Source organism: Colobus angolensis, unplaced genomic scaffold, assembly GCF_000951035.1.
Source record: "Colobus angolensis palliatus isolate OR3802 unplaced genomic scaffold, Cang.pa_1.0 Scaffold150, whole genome shotgun sequence".
NCBI classification, from domain to species: domain Eukaryota; kingdom Metazoa; phylum Chordata; class Mammalia; order Primates; family Cercopithecidae; genus Colobus; species Colobus angolensis.
In genome coordinates, this window is record NW_012114600.1 from 7,214,659 (window position 1) to 7,232,642 (window position 17,984).

The following is a 17,984-nucleotide window of genomic DNA, read 5'->3' on the forward strand; positions in this document are numbered from 1 at the left end:
TTGCTGCTCATTTAGAAGCTATAAAAACAGTTAGCACTTTTTAATTTATTTACCTGCTCCGGCGCTTAATATGGCAGTAGCTGTTGTAGTGGAAACTGTTTAGGAAACACAATATTTATGAAAATAAATTAATTGAATAATTTTTGCTGGGAAATATAGCTCAAGAAACCAGTTGTCATAAACTAAAAGTAAAATTTCTGAAATGTGTGCAGGGGTTAAGTGACAAAATAATTTTTTATTTACATCTACACAAATAACACCACATATTTATATATTTCCACCAAAAATAACTATTTCCTGTTATTACCACTTAACCAAAATCTCATAGGAACTTTATAAGGTCTCTTTATGGGCCAATAATGACTTTAAAGGAATGTGGTTCAGAACCCTGATGTGATAACTTCACTTCAGGTAAGTGACCAAAAATAACTAAAATTTAACTAGCATTTTACAGCAGATTGCATAATTTTAAATAAATTGTCAAAGCCTCACTGTTGGAAGCAGTGAGCCATGATCGTGCCACTGCACTCTAGCCTGGGCAGCAGAACAAGACCATCTCTACAAAATAAAAAATTAGCCAGGCATGGCAGCGCATGCCTTTGGTTCAAGCTACTCAGGAGGCTGAGATGGGAGGATCACATGAGCCAAGGCAATAGAGGCTGCAGTGCACTGTGATTGCACCATTGCACTCCAGCCTGGGCAACAAAGTGAGACCCTGCCTCAAAACAAGAAAGCAAGCAAAACAGGAAGCGAGAAAGCAGGCAAGGAAAGAAGGAGGGAGGGAGGTAAGGAAGGAGAAGGAGGGAGGGAGGGAGGGAGGGAGGCAGGGAGGAAGAAAGGGAAGGAAGGGGAAGGAAGGAAGGAAGGAAGGAAGGAAGGAAGGAAGGAAGGAAGGAAGGAAGGAAGGAAGGAAGGAAGGAAATAATTTTTTATTTCTGTTTTCAAATCATCCTCCAGCATGATGATAGTTTTAAAATATTTACTTCACAGAAGGCAACATTTACTTCTACTTCATCCACTTATTCAATTATTATCTAAAAATATCAAGCTTTGGATGATGATATTTAACTAATGTGCAGTTAAAATATTAATGAATTAATAACATAAATATTAACTAATAATACTTATTGTATGTTTAATCATATTCCTAACTTAATTCATAGGAATATAATGAAATGGTATTCTGACATATTTCCAGTAACTGTTCATTTTAATTCACAATTTTTGTATCAGCAGATTTACCATCATACCTTTCACTGGCACAGATTCAAGTGAAACCATAAAGGATTAGCTACACAAAGAAATCAGAGATACAACATTTAAAACATAATGATGATTTTACCTGCAATTGTTGAATTGGTAGGAGCAGTTTCTGAAATAATCACACATTACTGTTATTGACAGGAATTTTTATATCTTGAAAAAATTCTGCATCTCAATTTGTCTGTAAGTCATGTCTCTTTTTATTTTACTTCTTGCAATTTCTAATATAAAAAGGAGTAGCTCACATATTCTTTTGAAGGTTTTCGGGATTTATTTTTTTAAGATGTGTGTTGTGGCTGGGCACGGTGGCTCATGCCTGTAATCCCAACACTTTGGGAGGCCAAAGCAGGTAGATCACCTGAGGTCAGGAGTTTGAGACCAGCCTGGCCAACACGGTGAAACCCTATTTCCACTAAAAATATAAAAATTAGCCAGGTGTGGTGGCTCATGCCTGTAATCCCGGCTGCCCGAGAGGCTGAGGCAGGAGAATCACTTGAACCAGGGAGATGGAGGTTACAGTGAGAGATATGTGTTGCTCACGAACAATCCTTCAGTTATTTAATTCTTTTTATATTGATTCTCATCTTCTATTCCTCCCCTTCATTATCAGTGGGGAGGAATCATCCTTTCACTGATGCCTCACTCCCTCAATTCCCAGAACCTACAGTTAGGCAGGGGCATGTATGCAGCAGGTGCACCCCCTGAGTTTCAGCCATGGCCCCATCTGACAGTCGTTCAGCATATCTTGGCAGCACTGGTTTCCAACAGCAACTCATCATGGACAATCCCTCTGGGATGGAATTGTGCCAGTCCTCTGAGGGACAGCCTAATGCATTTAAGTCCCTGCCCCTCTGGTGATTGGTCTAAAAATGATTCCCAACCCCTCCTCTGATTTTTCCTAAATCAATTAGTGTAAAATTTAATGACTTACCACTGCATTCCAACTGCCCTGCAATACAGTAGCTGAAAGTTAAATGTAAAAAGAAAAAAAGAATGAATTGGAAAATTTGACTCTAAATTGCATACAGATCACAAATTTAAAACATCAAATTGTCTGATTGAAAATAAGCAGAACCAAATAGAAGTAAACATTTGTTTCCCCAAGATAATACTCTTCAAATTGCTTGTTTTTCCATGTGCTGCTATACCCAATCATTTCACTGAGGAGCTCCGGGCACCTGAAGAAATGATGTGCAGGTAACCCTTAAAGGTAGTTCCTACATAGTCAATTTCAAACACGATGTTATTTGATGGCCGTGGTGACCTACTGTGAACCCGTCAATTTGCTTCCATGTAACTGTTTGAAAACCTGTGAACATAATCTTACATTTAAAGAATTAAAATCCTTTTCCTCTAAAACTACACAATGGCATTTTCTGTCCTGTGTTCTGCATTATTAAGTATAAAATTCCACAAACCATTTGTTGACATGTGAATTATCTGGAAATAAAAATAACTAACATAACTGATATAAAATGAACCTAAAGCTGGCCTTCTCATTCAGAAATGGCAGGATCAAAAATTATAGATATATATTCATGTATACATGACATATATATTATTAACATAACATAGTCATATACATATTTAGTTTTCCTCCTAAATGAAAAGGCAAAAGTCAAAATTGCTTATTGAAAAGTTAGTAGAGAATATACCATGTTCTTCCACAATTATCTTCAATCACTTCCCCTGCTGGTATGATATCATTATAGAAGCAGCTGCACTCAGATAAACTGACACATTTCATGGTGTTCTCATCCAGGTAAGGAGCACTATCTGGGCACTTAGCATAACAACCTGTGTGTAAAAATGGCCCACAGTTCATCTCTATCTACTGAAACTCATTATACTGTATATTATATATTTGTAAAGTTACTTAAATGACTCCATGAAGTGAAGTAGACAATAGCAAAACAACATCACACTCATAATGAAAATATGTAAATAAAACAAGTTTCAGATCTTCTTGCAGTGAAATGTCAGACTAAGAATTTACAGATTGTGGTTGATTTATTTTTTTCTAAAATGATTCTTGAAGTAATTTTAAATGATTTGCTACTTTCATAATGGGCATGATGCTGTAACATAAAACAGGCTCTGGTAAATACATATCTTGAAATGTGAATGCCAGTTTCAAATATCTGTCTTTGCAACAGTAGGTAAAGATACAGAAGTCATAGCAAAATTAGCTAAAAATACACCAAAGGATTTAACACAGTTGTGACTTTTGGAAGAGTTTCATGTTATACTGTTTTCTTGCCTGTTTTTTGTTTATCTCTGAAATAAATAATGCTAAGAATAAAATGCTGCTTAAGTGTAAGATATAGTCAATTACTACAGTAATTATACTACTCAAGCAAGATTGTATTATATGTTGCATTCTGAAACTGCATTCACACTAAACAACATTGTCTAATGAAAGATATAAAAGTGACAACAGGATCAGAGTGCTGTCCCCCATCCCCCACTAAGCTATGTTTAGAGAAAGTGTTTCTAACGTAGAAGCATTAATGACATAATAAAGATAACTATTCATTAAATTACAAAATGTTAGACACTAAATTGGGAGAAGTAATCCTTTCCAGTTAAGATGAATAGCATTTGCACTACTTTATGGATATTCTTAAAGTATGTGTTACCTTCTAAAAGTGAAGAAAATTTCTGGCCAATGACCTGATCTTTGCATGTTTTTGCAGTCACTGTGCCACAAGGTTCATAATGCCATCTGCATTCCCCAGGTGCATTGTAATAATCACAGTAGACAGCTATAATTGAATTATATCAAATTACTTTCATTCATTATATGACAATTTTCACCTTTCATTTTCCAAAGCATTTTAATAAGGGATTTGGGATGATATTAATAATAAACATATCTAAACTATATCAGGTCTTATCCAGTTCCTTTGGCTTTATCTAAACTGTCATATAAGCCAAAATAGGTCACAAGGGGGGTAGACATATAAACTCAAAACAAAACTTTGTTTTGCCATCTCACACTCTGGTTAGTTTGAGATTTAACAGGTAAACGTTCATTTTATCATTTGGAGATATTTTAGGTCATAGCCTAGATTCATGGTTTCAATTTCAACTTTAAATTGGAAAACTAAATCCTAGACAATTAAGCTCTTTAGTATGTAAATAACAGTTCCTAAATGAAGTAACTAAAGATGTCAATATAATCTAATCCTGTGCATAAAAAATTGAATAAAATGAGGGTTCTATTTTAACACTTCTCATATTTTCTCTCATAATACTTAGAAGGAAAAGAGCTGACCCATTTCTATTAAGGTTATTACATTCTATATATATCGAGATTCAGTCTATATTCAATTTACAGTTCATCTTCAATAGGTTTCTATGAAAGTTTTCAAGGAAACATGTGTGAGCACTTTAAGCAAAAGTAATATATTCGGTAAATATTGAAGGATATATAAATATACCAAGATAGGTAAACAGTTCATCATCGAAGTATGAATGAGAAATATTCTCAATCAGTATTCATTTTTCCCCCTGTGAACACATGAATTTTTAAACTAAAATTGAACTTGAAACGCTGGGCCAGGTGCTTTATTTTTTAAGTTAGGTTTTTTGCACACCATAAACAAAAATATTAACACGTTTCTAGGTACACAAACATGTGTTTTATAGAAAATATGAGAGGAAGACTGAGGGTCTAACAAAATACTTCTATCTAATTACATTTTGAAAGAACAACAACATATGGACTTCACTTACGACACAGATTTGGTTTTCTCCATGAGACACAAACTCCAACTGCACTACACGCCTCTGCGTACATAGCCACGGCAGTGCAGAATCCCAGGTACTTCCCCTCCATGTCACATGTGCAGGCTTCTTCAATGCATGCATCATAGTAAGCACTGGGGTCAACCTAGGCAGAGCACAGCACATGAGTCTCTGGGAGGAAACCCTGTGTAAGTCACTGCTTTCAGAACAATGCTACCTTGCTGTGGCAGTCTCTGAAGGTGCTGTCTCTGAGGATCTCACATTTTCGCACAGCCCAGGCTTTACAGTATGGGTTTGAATCACATGGGAAAGTCTGAGCCACTGTATCTGAACACTCTTGGCTTGTTTTCCAGCTATTCCCAAATTCCAGTGCTCCAGAAGCTACTGAAGAGTATCTTGTTGTGAAATCATCCTTGAGATCACCATTGTTATTTCCACAAAGACCACACACCTTGCCCTGTATTGATCAGAAAGGGAAATTTAAAAATTAGTTGTACTAGGGACATTGAGATAGATAAATAGATGATAGATGAACAGATAGATATCTTGATTATGTATATTGGAGCATGAATCTATGTAAAATTCCAATTTTCATGGATAAGATTCCTGAATTTGTGGATAAGAGTATTCTCCCATTTAAGGTACCCCATGTCACAAAATGATCTAGTATCACACAGAATAAATGTCTAAAGAACCAAAACAGGTATGTCTGCTAGTTTCAAATTACACATGAGACTACTTTGGCTTCTTAAAATATTTGCTCCAAGGAACACATTTAGTTCAAAATATATCAACTACCTGAAAATCACATCATGTGATAATCTCAAGTAACCAAATATGGTTAAACTACAATGCCTCAGGTTATCGCATTTACTTTTCTTTTTCTGGCTCTGTCCCCCGGGCTGGAGTGCAGTGCCCGGATCTCAGCTCACTGCAAGCTCCGCCTCCCGGGTTCACGCCATTCTCCTGCCTCAGCCTCCCGAGTAGCTGGGACTACAGGCTCCCGCCACCACGCCCGGCTAATTTTTTGTATTTTTTAGTAGAGACGGGGTTTCACCGTGTTCGCCAGGATGGTCTCGATCTCCTGACCTCGTGATTCGCCCATCTCGGCCTCCCAAAGTGCTGGGATTACAGGCTTGAGCCACCGCGCCCGGCCTTGCATTTACTTTTTAACCAGATTTTGTTATCTTTGATTACATTTCATATTTCATAAGAAGGTTGAAGAAAGGTGGAGGGCTTGTTACTCTAACAGAGACCCTGCCATTCCCCTATACTCTGCCTATGAATACCCGTCTTTAATTTTTAGTAACAGAAATGATTTTGCCTCCCCGTTATTCACTTGTTAGCGATATACATACATTCCAGTTTGGATCCAGAATAACAGACAGTCTTGTATTTTTGTCCCAAATCATGATTATTCCATTTTGAAATTTCAGAATTAAGTACAGGCCAACAGTATGTATGGAGTATGCATTTGTATTGAGTTCACATTTCTTATTTTCTGTAGATTTGACTGCTGTTACTTTACCATCTTGCAAGACAACATTCTGATCCTGTAAATTCAGACAGATTTATAATAACAGTTTTATTTGGCTGCTCACAATGTGAGAGGAAAAAATAAAGAAAATAGTACTGTACCTGAAAAGAAACTATAATTTTTCTTGAGCATGTTAGTCCATCTTCACAGCATGGAACACTCTCCGTTAAAATACGAAATGTGCCATTTTCATGACCACAATAATCCTTTAAAATAAAAATTATAATAGTTTGTAAATATTAGAGACACAGAACTCAACTACAGTATTTGTGTCAGACAAATATTCTTAGAGAAAATATTTGCCTTAAACTCAATAAATTGCCGTATATTGTGTTACGGAATTTCCAAAAAACAATAGTTTAACACATTTACAGAGAGTTAGCCTTGACTAAGTCCACTCTAGCTCATTTGTTTTGACTCAGTTATTTTCCCATTACTTCTACACAAGTTCAGAATTATTCCATAAACATGTAAGTATTTAAAGTATATACATTTGTAATCACAGATTTACTTCTAGACTAGCTAGATAAATTTGGCCTTATTTCCTCAAAGACTTATATGAAACTTGATATTCAAACAAAGCTAATGCATAAATACAACAAATTTTACCCCTTAAATGTTAGTTAGGAAGCTTGCAGCTTGATAAGATGAACTCTGGAATGTATGTAACAAGCATGAACTCTGTAATCAGACAGGTCTAGGTTTACTATGACATTTTCTATTTGGTAGCTTAAGTTGCTTAATCACTCTAAACTTCAATTTCTTCATCTGCATCATAGGAATAATAATATCAGTCCTGTAGTATTATAATTATTAAATGCAATGAAATATATAAATTTGCTTGGCAAAGAAGCACTCATAAGTGTTACTTGTAATTTTTGCTGCCAGTGCTGTTGTTGGAAGAATCATATCTAGCATTTATTTATTGAGCACTAGTATGTCCTCCAGTGTGTGCTCTAGTGTGATTTCAAGTAGAGGCTATTTTCATGCCCATTTTGTAAATACAAAAACTGAGACACTGAGAGGTTAAGGAATGTCCCCAAAGACATGCATCTGATAAAAGATGGAGCCAGTATTGAAATCTAGTCCTAGCCTCCAGAGCCAGCAGTACACGATATAACATTTTACTGCCTTCTGGAAACATATAAAGGACCTTTTAAAAATATTTCCCATTTGAAAGTAAAAGTATTTGGAACTAATCTACAAATGAATAATTAAGAATTATAGAAAAATTTTAATAAGACATGTTCATAATTACCTCAAGAAATGAATACTGGCAGAGACCATCAAAACTGTAACTTTTCCCATCAAAAGTTCTAACATGACCTTCCCCATAGATATGGCAGATGGTTTGACATTCATTTTGGGTACAACTCCAAGACCCTTTAATGCAGGTACTAAAAGGAAAAGATGACAGAGCGTAGTGATTATATTATGCCAGGATTCATACACTAATATTGCTTTTGTAAGGAAGCACAAAATTATGTTTCATATTGATTTAAATTTTGTAGTTGTCTTCGTTATAATGTAGGATGTTCAATATATACAATGCTACATAAACTTCTGTTTTAAAAATAGCATCTTGGCCGGGCACGGTGGTTCACGCCTGTAATCCCAGCATTTTGGGAGGCTGAGGCGGGCAGATCACGTGATCAGGAGATCAAGATCATCCTGGCTAACACGGTGAAACCCTGTCTCTACCAAAAATACAAAAGATTAGCCGGGTGTGGTGATGAGCACCTATAGTCCCAGCTACTCTGGAGGCTGAGGCAGGAGAATGGCGTGAACCCGGGAGGCCAGCTTGCAGTGAGCTGAGACTATGCCACTGCACTCCTGCCTGGGTGATAGTGCAAGAAGACTCTATCTCAAAATAAATAAATAAATAAAATAGCATCTTTTTCTAACTGTATTTGGTCATTTTTTTTCAAGTATCCCAAAGTGTGAATTCTTTCCTATGAAAATAAGAACAGACTGCATTTTCTAATATCTAAAACAAATAAAATAAAAATCCATTATTAAGCACCATTCATTGCAGCCAACAGAAGTGACACTTCCTTCATCATATTCTCGTCCACCAAAAGAGCACGGACAGTCATCAGGAAGGATGCATATCCCTTTAGAATTTCGAACCATTCCTTCTGGACAAAAGCACCCACGTTTGCAAGGCAAGTTCTCCTACAAGAATAAATATAAAATATACACCATGAGGCACCATTCTAATCATGTCATATTATCAGCATTAATTTAAATGCTTAAATATATCAAGTATGTATTTGGAGTCAATCTTTGACAACTGAAAATAACACTCAAAAAGACTATGACCTTCTAATTATTTTTCATTAAAATTGTAGCTTTCGTAGGACCCGAAACAAAACCTTTCAATGGCTAAACTCTAATACTATGTTACTTACATCAAAAACAGGTATGTTCCGAGTACTGCATGTTCTGTCGGTTCTTCTCTGTGCCTTGGGATCCCTGCAGTCTACATACTCAGCCCCTCCAGAACAATTTTCTGCAGAATAAGAAGAATTGTCATTGATCAAGAGCCTGTCGATCTGTTTTCTTTAGCAAAAGTGGATATTTCAAACTTGCACCGTGATTCTAACACTTACGAAGTGTTAAATCAATGGGAATCTGGCAAAGAAGAATTCCATCCCGACAGACACTGGAAATAAAACAAAATTATAAATTTAGACATAAGTTTCCAGGACAATTAGTTAAATGAGTGAGACACCATCCCCAGAAGAGGTATAAAATGTACCAAAGGATAAGATATCACCTTGTAAATATTACAAGAATGTACAAACAAGGCTTTATGGGCATCAGAGAAAACCTCGTGGAAAGGATGGCTGGATCTTGATGAGAAGTGAAATTTAATACTTCTGATAAGATGCTAAACTGTGGTGTAGGAGAGAACAAGATATGTTCCAGTGACTCAAATGATTCATGTTTGGATGGAAAGAAGGGAAAATGGGGGGAAGCAGTATATGTAGATTGGGGCCAGACTTTAGATGGTCTTAAATGACTTGCAAGTTTGTATTTGTTCTCCAGGTAACTGTCAGTCACTAAAGTTTCTGAGCAGGGAGGTGGCCCTATCAGAATAGTGCTTTAGACAACATATTCTTTATTATTATTATTATTATTATACTTTAAGTTCTGGGATACATGTGCAGAACGTGCAGGTTAGTTACATAGGTATGCACGTGGCGTTAGGCTACACATTCTTGCAGTAGTGCAGGAAACAGGAGACAGAGAGACACAGCAACAATGAGCAACCAAGTTAGCTATCACAGTGGTGCCAGCTGAGGAAAGTCTCAAATATGGTGAAGGGAACATAATTTGGAGGTACTGGCCTGATTCATTGAAAAGTTAATGTATTGATTCCCATGAAAATAAGAGCAGACTGCATATTTTCTAATGTCTAAAACAGATAACATAGTAATTCTTTATTAAGCACCATTAAAAAGTTAATCTATTGATTCCCCAAAAACTACAGAGAAAAAGAAATTATCATTATCAAACCCCAGCCAAAGGCTCATGGGCTTTGATATAAAGGGGTTACCTAGGCTTTCCTTTTGAATGATCCAGAAAAATTACTTATTGCTAAATGATAGCCTCATGAAACCAAAGAAAAGAGAGGAGGTATATTCAAAGTATTTTTGAGTGGCTATTTCATTTTGGCAATTACGTTGTCAAGAATTCCTACATCTCTCTATGGAATTAAAAACATGCTTAAATTACTTTGCTCCAGGCTGAGCACAGTGGCTCATGCCTGTAATCTCAGCACTCTGGGAAGCCAAGGCAGGTGGATTGCTTAAGTCCAGGAGTTTAAGACCAGCCTGGGTAACATGGTGAAATACCGTATCTACTAAAAATACAAAACATTAGCTGGACATGGTGGCATGCACCTGTAGTCCCAGCTACTCAGGAGGCTGAGGTGGGAGAATCACTTGAGCCCAGGGAGGTTGGAGCTGCAGTGAGCCAAACCTGTGCCACTGAACTCCAGCCTGGGCAATTGAAGTGAGACCCCATCTCAAAAAACAAGAAAGAAAGAAAAAAATTACTTCACTCCAAACTGTAGAAATCATAGCCTCCTCGGCCAAAATAGTCAAAATTCTTCAATTCTTCAGAAACTAATTCCAAATTCTTGGTTATGATATGACCACTGTCGGTGTTTCTAACCCAATCCTGTACAAAACAACCCACATGTGTAGTTTTTTTCTAACATTTCCTACATCTGTGCATTCTGTTTACAGGAAATCATCCTCTACATTTCAATTTTGTCTGGAAAAAGATTCATTCCCTCATACCGTTCATTTGCCTGTCTTCTCTGAGAAGTTTTCCTTAATCTCCGCAGGTAGTACCTGGCTCTTTCTGCTACCATATTCTAGTATACAAACCTCCTTCTAATAGTTTGTGCCCCCTTTACTCTGAGTCCAAGACAATGTTCCTTCAGCTTTGCAACTCCAGCACTCAGCACAAGGCGTGGCACACTGCAGACACTTAATAAGTGTTTGTTGAATGATGACTACTGAGAGACAGCTAGAGAGCATCTTCTGAATATGAAATCACTTCACACTGTCTGTATATAGAATTTACCAGAATATTTTTCTACTGGTGTTTAAAACAAAACCAGAGTGGGATAATCTATATCCATTAGGATGCAATGAGCCTTCCAGAATAAAAGAGATTTTTATTAAGAAATAAGAATCATAAGTATGACCAGTCTGAAAAGACTTCATACTGACAAAAGACCATTTCTCTGAAAAGAACACAGTCTGTTGATTTCAGTGTCATAGCAAGTATACATGTAATTTCCATACCATTTATTGTCATCAATATGGATGAGTTTGCCTGGTTGCATGGCCTCGTCATTTATGTAGCAGTCACACTGAGATTTCATTACACACTTTCCTTCATTATTCTGGTACATTTCATCAGGGCAGGTGCATCCATCAACTGGAACATCTTCTACATCACAGCTCCTATCTCTCTCTGACAGTGATCGGCAAGAACTATTACAGGCTTTTACATTGTACTTGAAAACTAGTCCACTTGGACAAGAATGTTCTGTTGGTACAGAGACAAAAGAAACAATGAATATGTACATACTCAGGGAAATAAACAATTTTATTTCAGCTCAATGTTTATAGATATCATTGTGAATTTTCATAAAAGAGATTATGAATTTTTTAAGTCCTTGTTCACTGGGTTTTTTTAATTCTTTTTTGTTTTCAGTCAATACTGAATTCCTATTAATGTGTTTAAACTCTTTGCTGGGGATTAAGCCCATAAACAGGAGAAGCAATACATTGCTTTCACATGACTTATATTCCCAGTGGAGGGACAGTCATAGTACATGCTGTGAAGAAAGAAGAGGGGAAGCACTAACTGTGTACAGATGAGGATCTACACTTAGTGAAGAGCGTGAGTAGATGAAGAGCAAGAAGACAGTCTGGAGAGAGGTGATTCTGTCTGGAGAATAGCCTAAATCAGAGAGAGAATGAGTCTTTTAAAGAGCACATAGAAGAATAGAAACTATATGGCCAGAGACAGAATGAATCAGTGGTTAAAATTTACAGGGCCCCCTTAAGGAGTTTGCTATTTAGCCTTAGAGCAATGAGACACCATTAACTTATTTTAGACTGGAGTGTCACATGATATGCTTGGTTCCATTTGGCTTGGTTTTAAAGATTACCCTGGTTTTTCTGTAGGAAATGGATTAGAGGAAGCCAAGAGTAAATATTGAAGGAGGCTACTGAAATCACCCAGGAGAAAAAACAATGGTAGTTTCTTGAATCTGGTTGGTGGCAATATAGATGGAGAGATGTGAATAAATTTAAGAGAGATTTTGGAGGTGAAATGGACAGATCTTATTGATTAACTAGATACAAGCAATGAGGTGTTAAATATGATCTACAAGAGGTGTGTTTCTACAAAGTTTGTTGTTTGTTTTTGTTTTTCTCTTGGTAAATCAAGTGTTTTTGTGAAGTCATAGTCAAACAGTGCAATAAATATTTTAAAACAAAGCAAGGTTTTAAAAATATCATAGTTGAGCCCTTAATTTATTGGTTCATTTTTGTTTTTTCTCAACATAAATTATTCATATTAAGATGTCATTTACAAATACATTAGCAGTCAGAACATTATTTAAATTTCAGCACACAATAATTGAACAGAAACATATATTTATATATAAATACATATATATTCTGGTTTTTCTCTATATGTGAATATATTAAATCAAGATCAATAAATCAAGAAGTAAAATATGTAAGGATTGCACAAGGATATTAAAAATAAAACAAAAAAATCATCTTTGAAAGAACTAGTTAAAAATTTGTAAACACATATGCCTACACACGCACACAACACACACACACACACACACACACACACCCCACTATAGCAAATAGTTACTGAAAGCTTCTCTGCGGCTTACCACATAGGCCAGTTCTCCATTCTACTATGTATGTTTCCTTCTCAGCACACGCTTTCACATAGTTGCCTAAAATTGTACATAGGCAGTCTTGACTGTTTTCACAAGAGCAAGTATATTTTTTGCATTCCTTGAAAATAAGAAACAAATTTATATTACATTATGAAGTTACTCAGAAGAACAGGTAAACTGAGTATAATTTAGTTCCTAACCACTCTTCTACTCCAAAAAAAGTTTTTTTGAAATGTTCAAAAACATTTTTAAATATTCAAAATAGTAAATGAATTATTAGCCTGCTTATCAAAACATTTTATAAAGGCAGAAAGAGAAACCTATTCAAGATTTTTCTTATTTGGGGTTATTTTCCAGCACAGCTTTTCTTCTGAAGTTGGCATATCTAACACAAGAATGAATTAATAGAATCTAATACATATCGAAGGATATACTTTAATCTACTGACAATGGCTGTTATTCAAAAATATTTAATATCTACATGCTTTTGTCAATATCAGCAAATTATTTGTCAACAAGAAGTGTTAATGTTAGAGCCTCACATACCTCATGATAGTGTTTAGGGTTCACAATTGGGTGGCAGGAAGCAAAAGGCCCACTTGAATCAAGAAGAATTCCACAGTGCCTTTCAGCAAACTTTTCTGGAAGAAAATCAGTGCACTCAAAATTAGTTTCAATAATGTCATAATCCTTTCCTTTTTTTTTTTTTTTTTTTTGAGATGGAGTCTTACTCTTTTGCCCAGGCTGGAGTGCAGTGGCATGATCTCAGCTCACTGCAACCTCTGCCTACTGGGTTCAAGTGATTCTCCTGCCTCAGCCTCCTGTGTAGCTGGGATTACAGGTGTGTGTCACCAAGCCCAGCTAATTTTTTGTATTTTTAGTAGAGATGGGGTTTCACCGTGTTGGCCAGGGTGGTCTCGATCTCCTGACCTCATGATTCGCCCACCTCAGCCTCCCAAAGTGCGAGGATGACAGAAGTGAGCCACCGCATCCGGCCATAATTCTTTAATTGAAAGAAAAGATGTACAATTTTAACTGTTCTCTCTATTAAAACAATTTTTAAAGTGTTCTGCTGTAATACATCTAAATGTCACTATATGCAAAGATGGCATGCTATAATTTAAAAATCTTACACTAAGAGGCAAAGTCTTTGTTAGCTTTGGAATTTTGGATTAAATCAATTTACCTTTCTCTGAAATGCAGTTTCTATATAAAAATGGAATTAGGGGACCGTATCATATCTTTAGATTCCTTTTAACTTTAAAATATATATTTATAGCTAAATTGTGATGAGTTGGTAAATAAAGCAACCACAACAATGCCCCCCGCCAACCACCACATGATCCCAGTCACCTCAGAAGATTATAGAAGATTATATCAGTTTTCCTGAAGGTCATATATTAGCACAACCAGTATCAATAATTCCAACACACCAATTTTGTTTTGTTTTTTAATTGATATTTCGTTGGTCTATAAATAACTAGCATAGTATTAAATTAACAAAAATAAAAGTCATAACAATAGCATCTGAGTAATAAGTGCTTGGCCTAAGGATTTTTGGTAATAGAGGAAGCTGTCTCTATTAAAAACAAACTGAGACCAATTATTTCCAAAATTTTAACAAATTGGCAACCCAGTATCACCACTTTTTATCTAAATATTACTAACAGCTTATTAAAATACAGTTTAATTTTCTGTATTTTATGTTAAGTTAAATGTAAAGCACTGAAAATTAAATTTAATTAATTTCTATATCTCTCCAAAGTGGTGGCATATAGTCTGCTTAACATAGATTGACTTGGTATCTTATGAGATATACATTCTCATTATAACTGTTTTCATTGCAACACTCCAAAATCAAAATAATATGATAATTGAAACCCTGAAATATGTATTATGATGTTTACATTAATGCTTCTACCAACTCTTTCAAATCAAAATTAGTAGACAAGGCTTTCAAAAGGAATTGCCTTAGTAATGTTAAAATAATATTATAATCTGATAAGACTATTTCAAGTATATATTAATTTAGAAACAGCTAATTAACATGTCAATATAATATATCTTAACTTAGCTTCCATTGCACTCTTTTTTTTTTTAATGAAAGAAGCAACACAAAATAAAGCATTTATTAGTATCAGCAATACCAGAGGAGCGACCAAAGCATGACTTGGATTCAAAATACTTGAATTTCTCATCTGTCATCCTTATTCACTAGGGATCTTTATTAACCCTCTCTGTGCTCCATTATCCCCACTATCTACATTAATGGGGATAATAGTCCCACCCATGCTGCTCATGAGTTTTGGTAGAAATAAATTGAACTAATATTTTAAAAGCCTTTTGGTAAGCATAAATGTAAGCTGAATCATACCAGTGTAAAGTTTAATTAACGTCTGTATTGGGGCTTGGACAGCAGTAGTTAGGACACCTGGACCTAGCCACAGCTCTATCATCAAGTGGCTTCACCAGTTTGGGCGAGTCTTGCTAGTTCAACCAATGACCATTTTTATGACTAAGTTAAAGGAGGGAATAATTGAAGAACTAAATGTGCCCCAAATCTCTTCTAATCTTGTTATTCTATAGTGACGGTGAAAATTGTGTAAAAAGGAAAGGAGTAGGTATAGAAAAGCAAACAACCAAGATGAAGTATTTGTTTTGGAGGAATAAGATCAGCCAACCAGACTGCTTCTCTGTTGTGTCCTCCAAAATTCAGACAATACAACAAAAACTAGCTAAAGCCAGGATTATCTGACGTGTTCATATTATTACCAAAATAAGTACATAATTCCTAGCACCAAATACGTAATTACAGATTTCAATAGTCAATTAACATTACCTTTTTCTATACTAATACATGAAGAGGGGTTTCCTTTAGGACAGGACATCATTTCCCAAGAATTAGCAAATGCTTGAGATGTCTTCTCCAATATATTCTGACTTGACATGAAATCATCCTCTGCTTTGTTGTTGTAGGAACCGCAGAGTCCTGCATAAGAGCACACAGCAAAGTTTCACATCTCACCTACTCAATTTTTTGGATTCAAATCCTCATTGCACATTCAGTTCTTTGCCCAAGAGAAAACCTGTAGAAGTTACCTGAGAATATGCCTTGTTTAGCCTTCATACATTAAGTAAAATGTCATGGCATTTCAGATTTCACCCAAATTCCCTTTCATTCGCATTCCAGGAGCACTGAAACACCATTTGCCATGAATACTGTCTTTTTCCTATTTGTCGCTGTAACTTGTATCTCTTTGGAGGAGCCAACAGAAAGAGTGCTTCTAAGTAGGAACTTATGACTCACATTTGCATGATTTCTGTGTGGATAGTTGAATCATGTTGAGTGCTATATGCCTTTTTAACCCAGACCCTTCTGACCTATGAGTTACATCTATTCCTTTGTGTAAATAAGTTACCTTCTCGAGTACAGGTGTGTCACAAAAGCTTCTGCTGTTTATTAAGTAATAGTCTTTGTGGCACTTGCCATAATCTTTGTTTGTTTTGCTCAACATTTACTGCTGTAGTTAATAACTGATTTATAAGACAGAAAACATCAGTGAAAGAAATGACCATATGATCTCCCAGAAAGACAAGTCACAGTGTAGCTTTTATATGAACCGTGATTTTCAAAAGATTTATATCTATAATATTTTCATTTATTCAACTACAGTTTAAAGCTTTAGTAGCACACACTAGCAAAGTGATACATTAGCACATATATTATCAAATCTCATTTAAATAAAAGCCTTAATTTAAAATGTTTAAAAATTTAAATTGTTAAAATCTTTAGGGAATAGATTTTGTAATAAGTAAAGGCATCTTTACTATGACAAGTAAGTTGGAATTATTTTACTACAATGTGGAAGGAAAGATTAAGTCAAAATGGTTTATGGGCTTAGTGTTATTAATTAATTATCTAATTAAGAAATTAGAATAAGTGATGGTAATATTTCAGCCTTGGGAATACAACTTAATTCAGAGGACTTACCCACAGTGTCTGTGAATTGGTTGGGTGGCATAGAAACATATAATTGCATCACAGGAACAATTTGTATTTGTAGTTTTACATGAAAGTATGTTTCTACTTGAAGATATGAGGAAGATGCGTTGAAAATCTGTATTTTATCTGTTAAAATAATTAAGAACATTAATTACATGTTCAACAGTTCCTACTTTCTTAAAATACTTTAATATTTTGATATCTGTTAAAAATCAGAAATGTAATAGCTTTAAAAATTGAAAAAATGACTGCACCTTACACGTATTTTAAAATGTTGCCATTAAACTTACCTGAATAGTAATAACCTTGATTTCTAATCTTGTCATTTGTGACTGTTCCATCACTGCTGAATATGTATTTGTCAACTGGAACAGACTAATATTTAAAACACTTTGTTAGTTAATATTAACTTACAGTATTAATTTTAATGTAATATATGAACCCAAATTTTTATGTCATAAGATGTTTAATGCTATGGGATTAATTAATAAATATCTAAAATACAGAATTTTTAAAGCATTTTTAAGGCACACTTTGCTTCATTGTTTCTCATACCAACTCTGTGTACCAGATTGTAAATAAATCTTCATCCCCAACATGTGAATGCAGAAATGGAAACACAAAACGGTAACTTGGGTATCCAAAGGTTAAACAGCCTGTAAAGGTCAAAGTCCAAACTACTCATCCACCCTTCCCATTTAGGTCTATTTCCACATATAATGTCAATTCCAAATAAATAAAGCTCTAAACAAATGCCATTGCCTTCCTTCATAAATGGTCTGCAAAGTTTAACATTTCAATGAACACATAAATTTGATCCATAATGAACATATTAATTGCATATCTATGGTAATTTTGATATACTTCAGGACTTTTGTAACTAGCTGGCACTTCCAGAGACTTTATCAATTTTCTATGCAATTTTACTGAAGCTTTGAGTATACATAGTAAAGCTTCTCTTCTTCAACCTCAAAAATCCT

The 17,984-nt window shown here is 35.2% G+C and overlaps 1 protein-coding gene across 1 annotated transcript in view; it reads right to left on the bottom strand.

Annotated features, from left to right (window-relative positions):
* MUC19 (mucin 19, oligomeric) overlaps nt 1-17,984 on the bottom strand; it is a 199,138-nt gene that overhangs the window by 138,404 nt on the left and 42,750 nt on the right. The window contains 19 exon segments of the mRNA XM_011936117.1: nt 54-95; nt 1,343-1,372; nt 2,195-2,226; nt 2,919-3,060; nt 3,903-4,028; nt 5,002-5,158; nt 5,231-5,470; nt 6,372-6,566; nt 6,652-6,756; nt 7,809-7,947; nt 8,574-8,725; nt 8,962-9,062; nt 9,163-9,215; nt 11,374-11,620; nt 12,993-13,119; nt 13,548-13,642; nt 15,841-15,990; nt 16,993-17,130; nt 17,295-17,379. Of these exon segments, the coding sequence (XP_011791507.1) occupies nt 54-95; nt 1,343-1,372; nt 2,195-2,226; nt 2,919-3,060; nt 3,903-4,028; nt 5,002-5,158; nt 5,231-5,470; nt 6,372-6,566; nt 6,652-6,756; nt 7,809-7,947; nt 8,574-8,725; nt 8,962-9,062; nt 9,163-9,215; nt 11,374-11,620; nt 12,993-13,119; nt 13,548-13,642; nt 15,841-15,990; nt 16,993-17,130; nt 17,295-17,379 (2,356 nt within the window).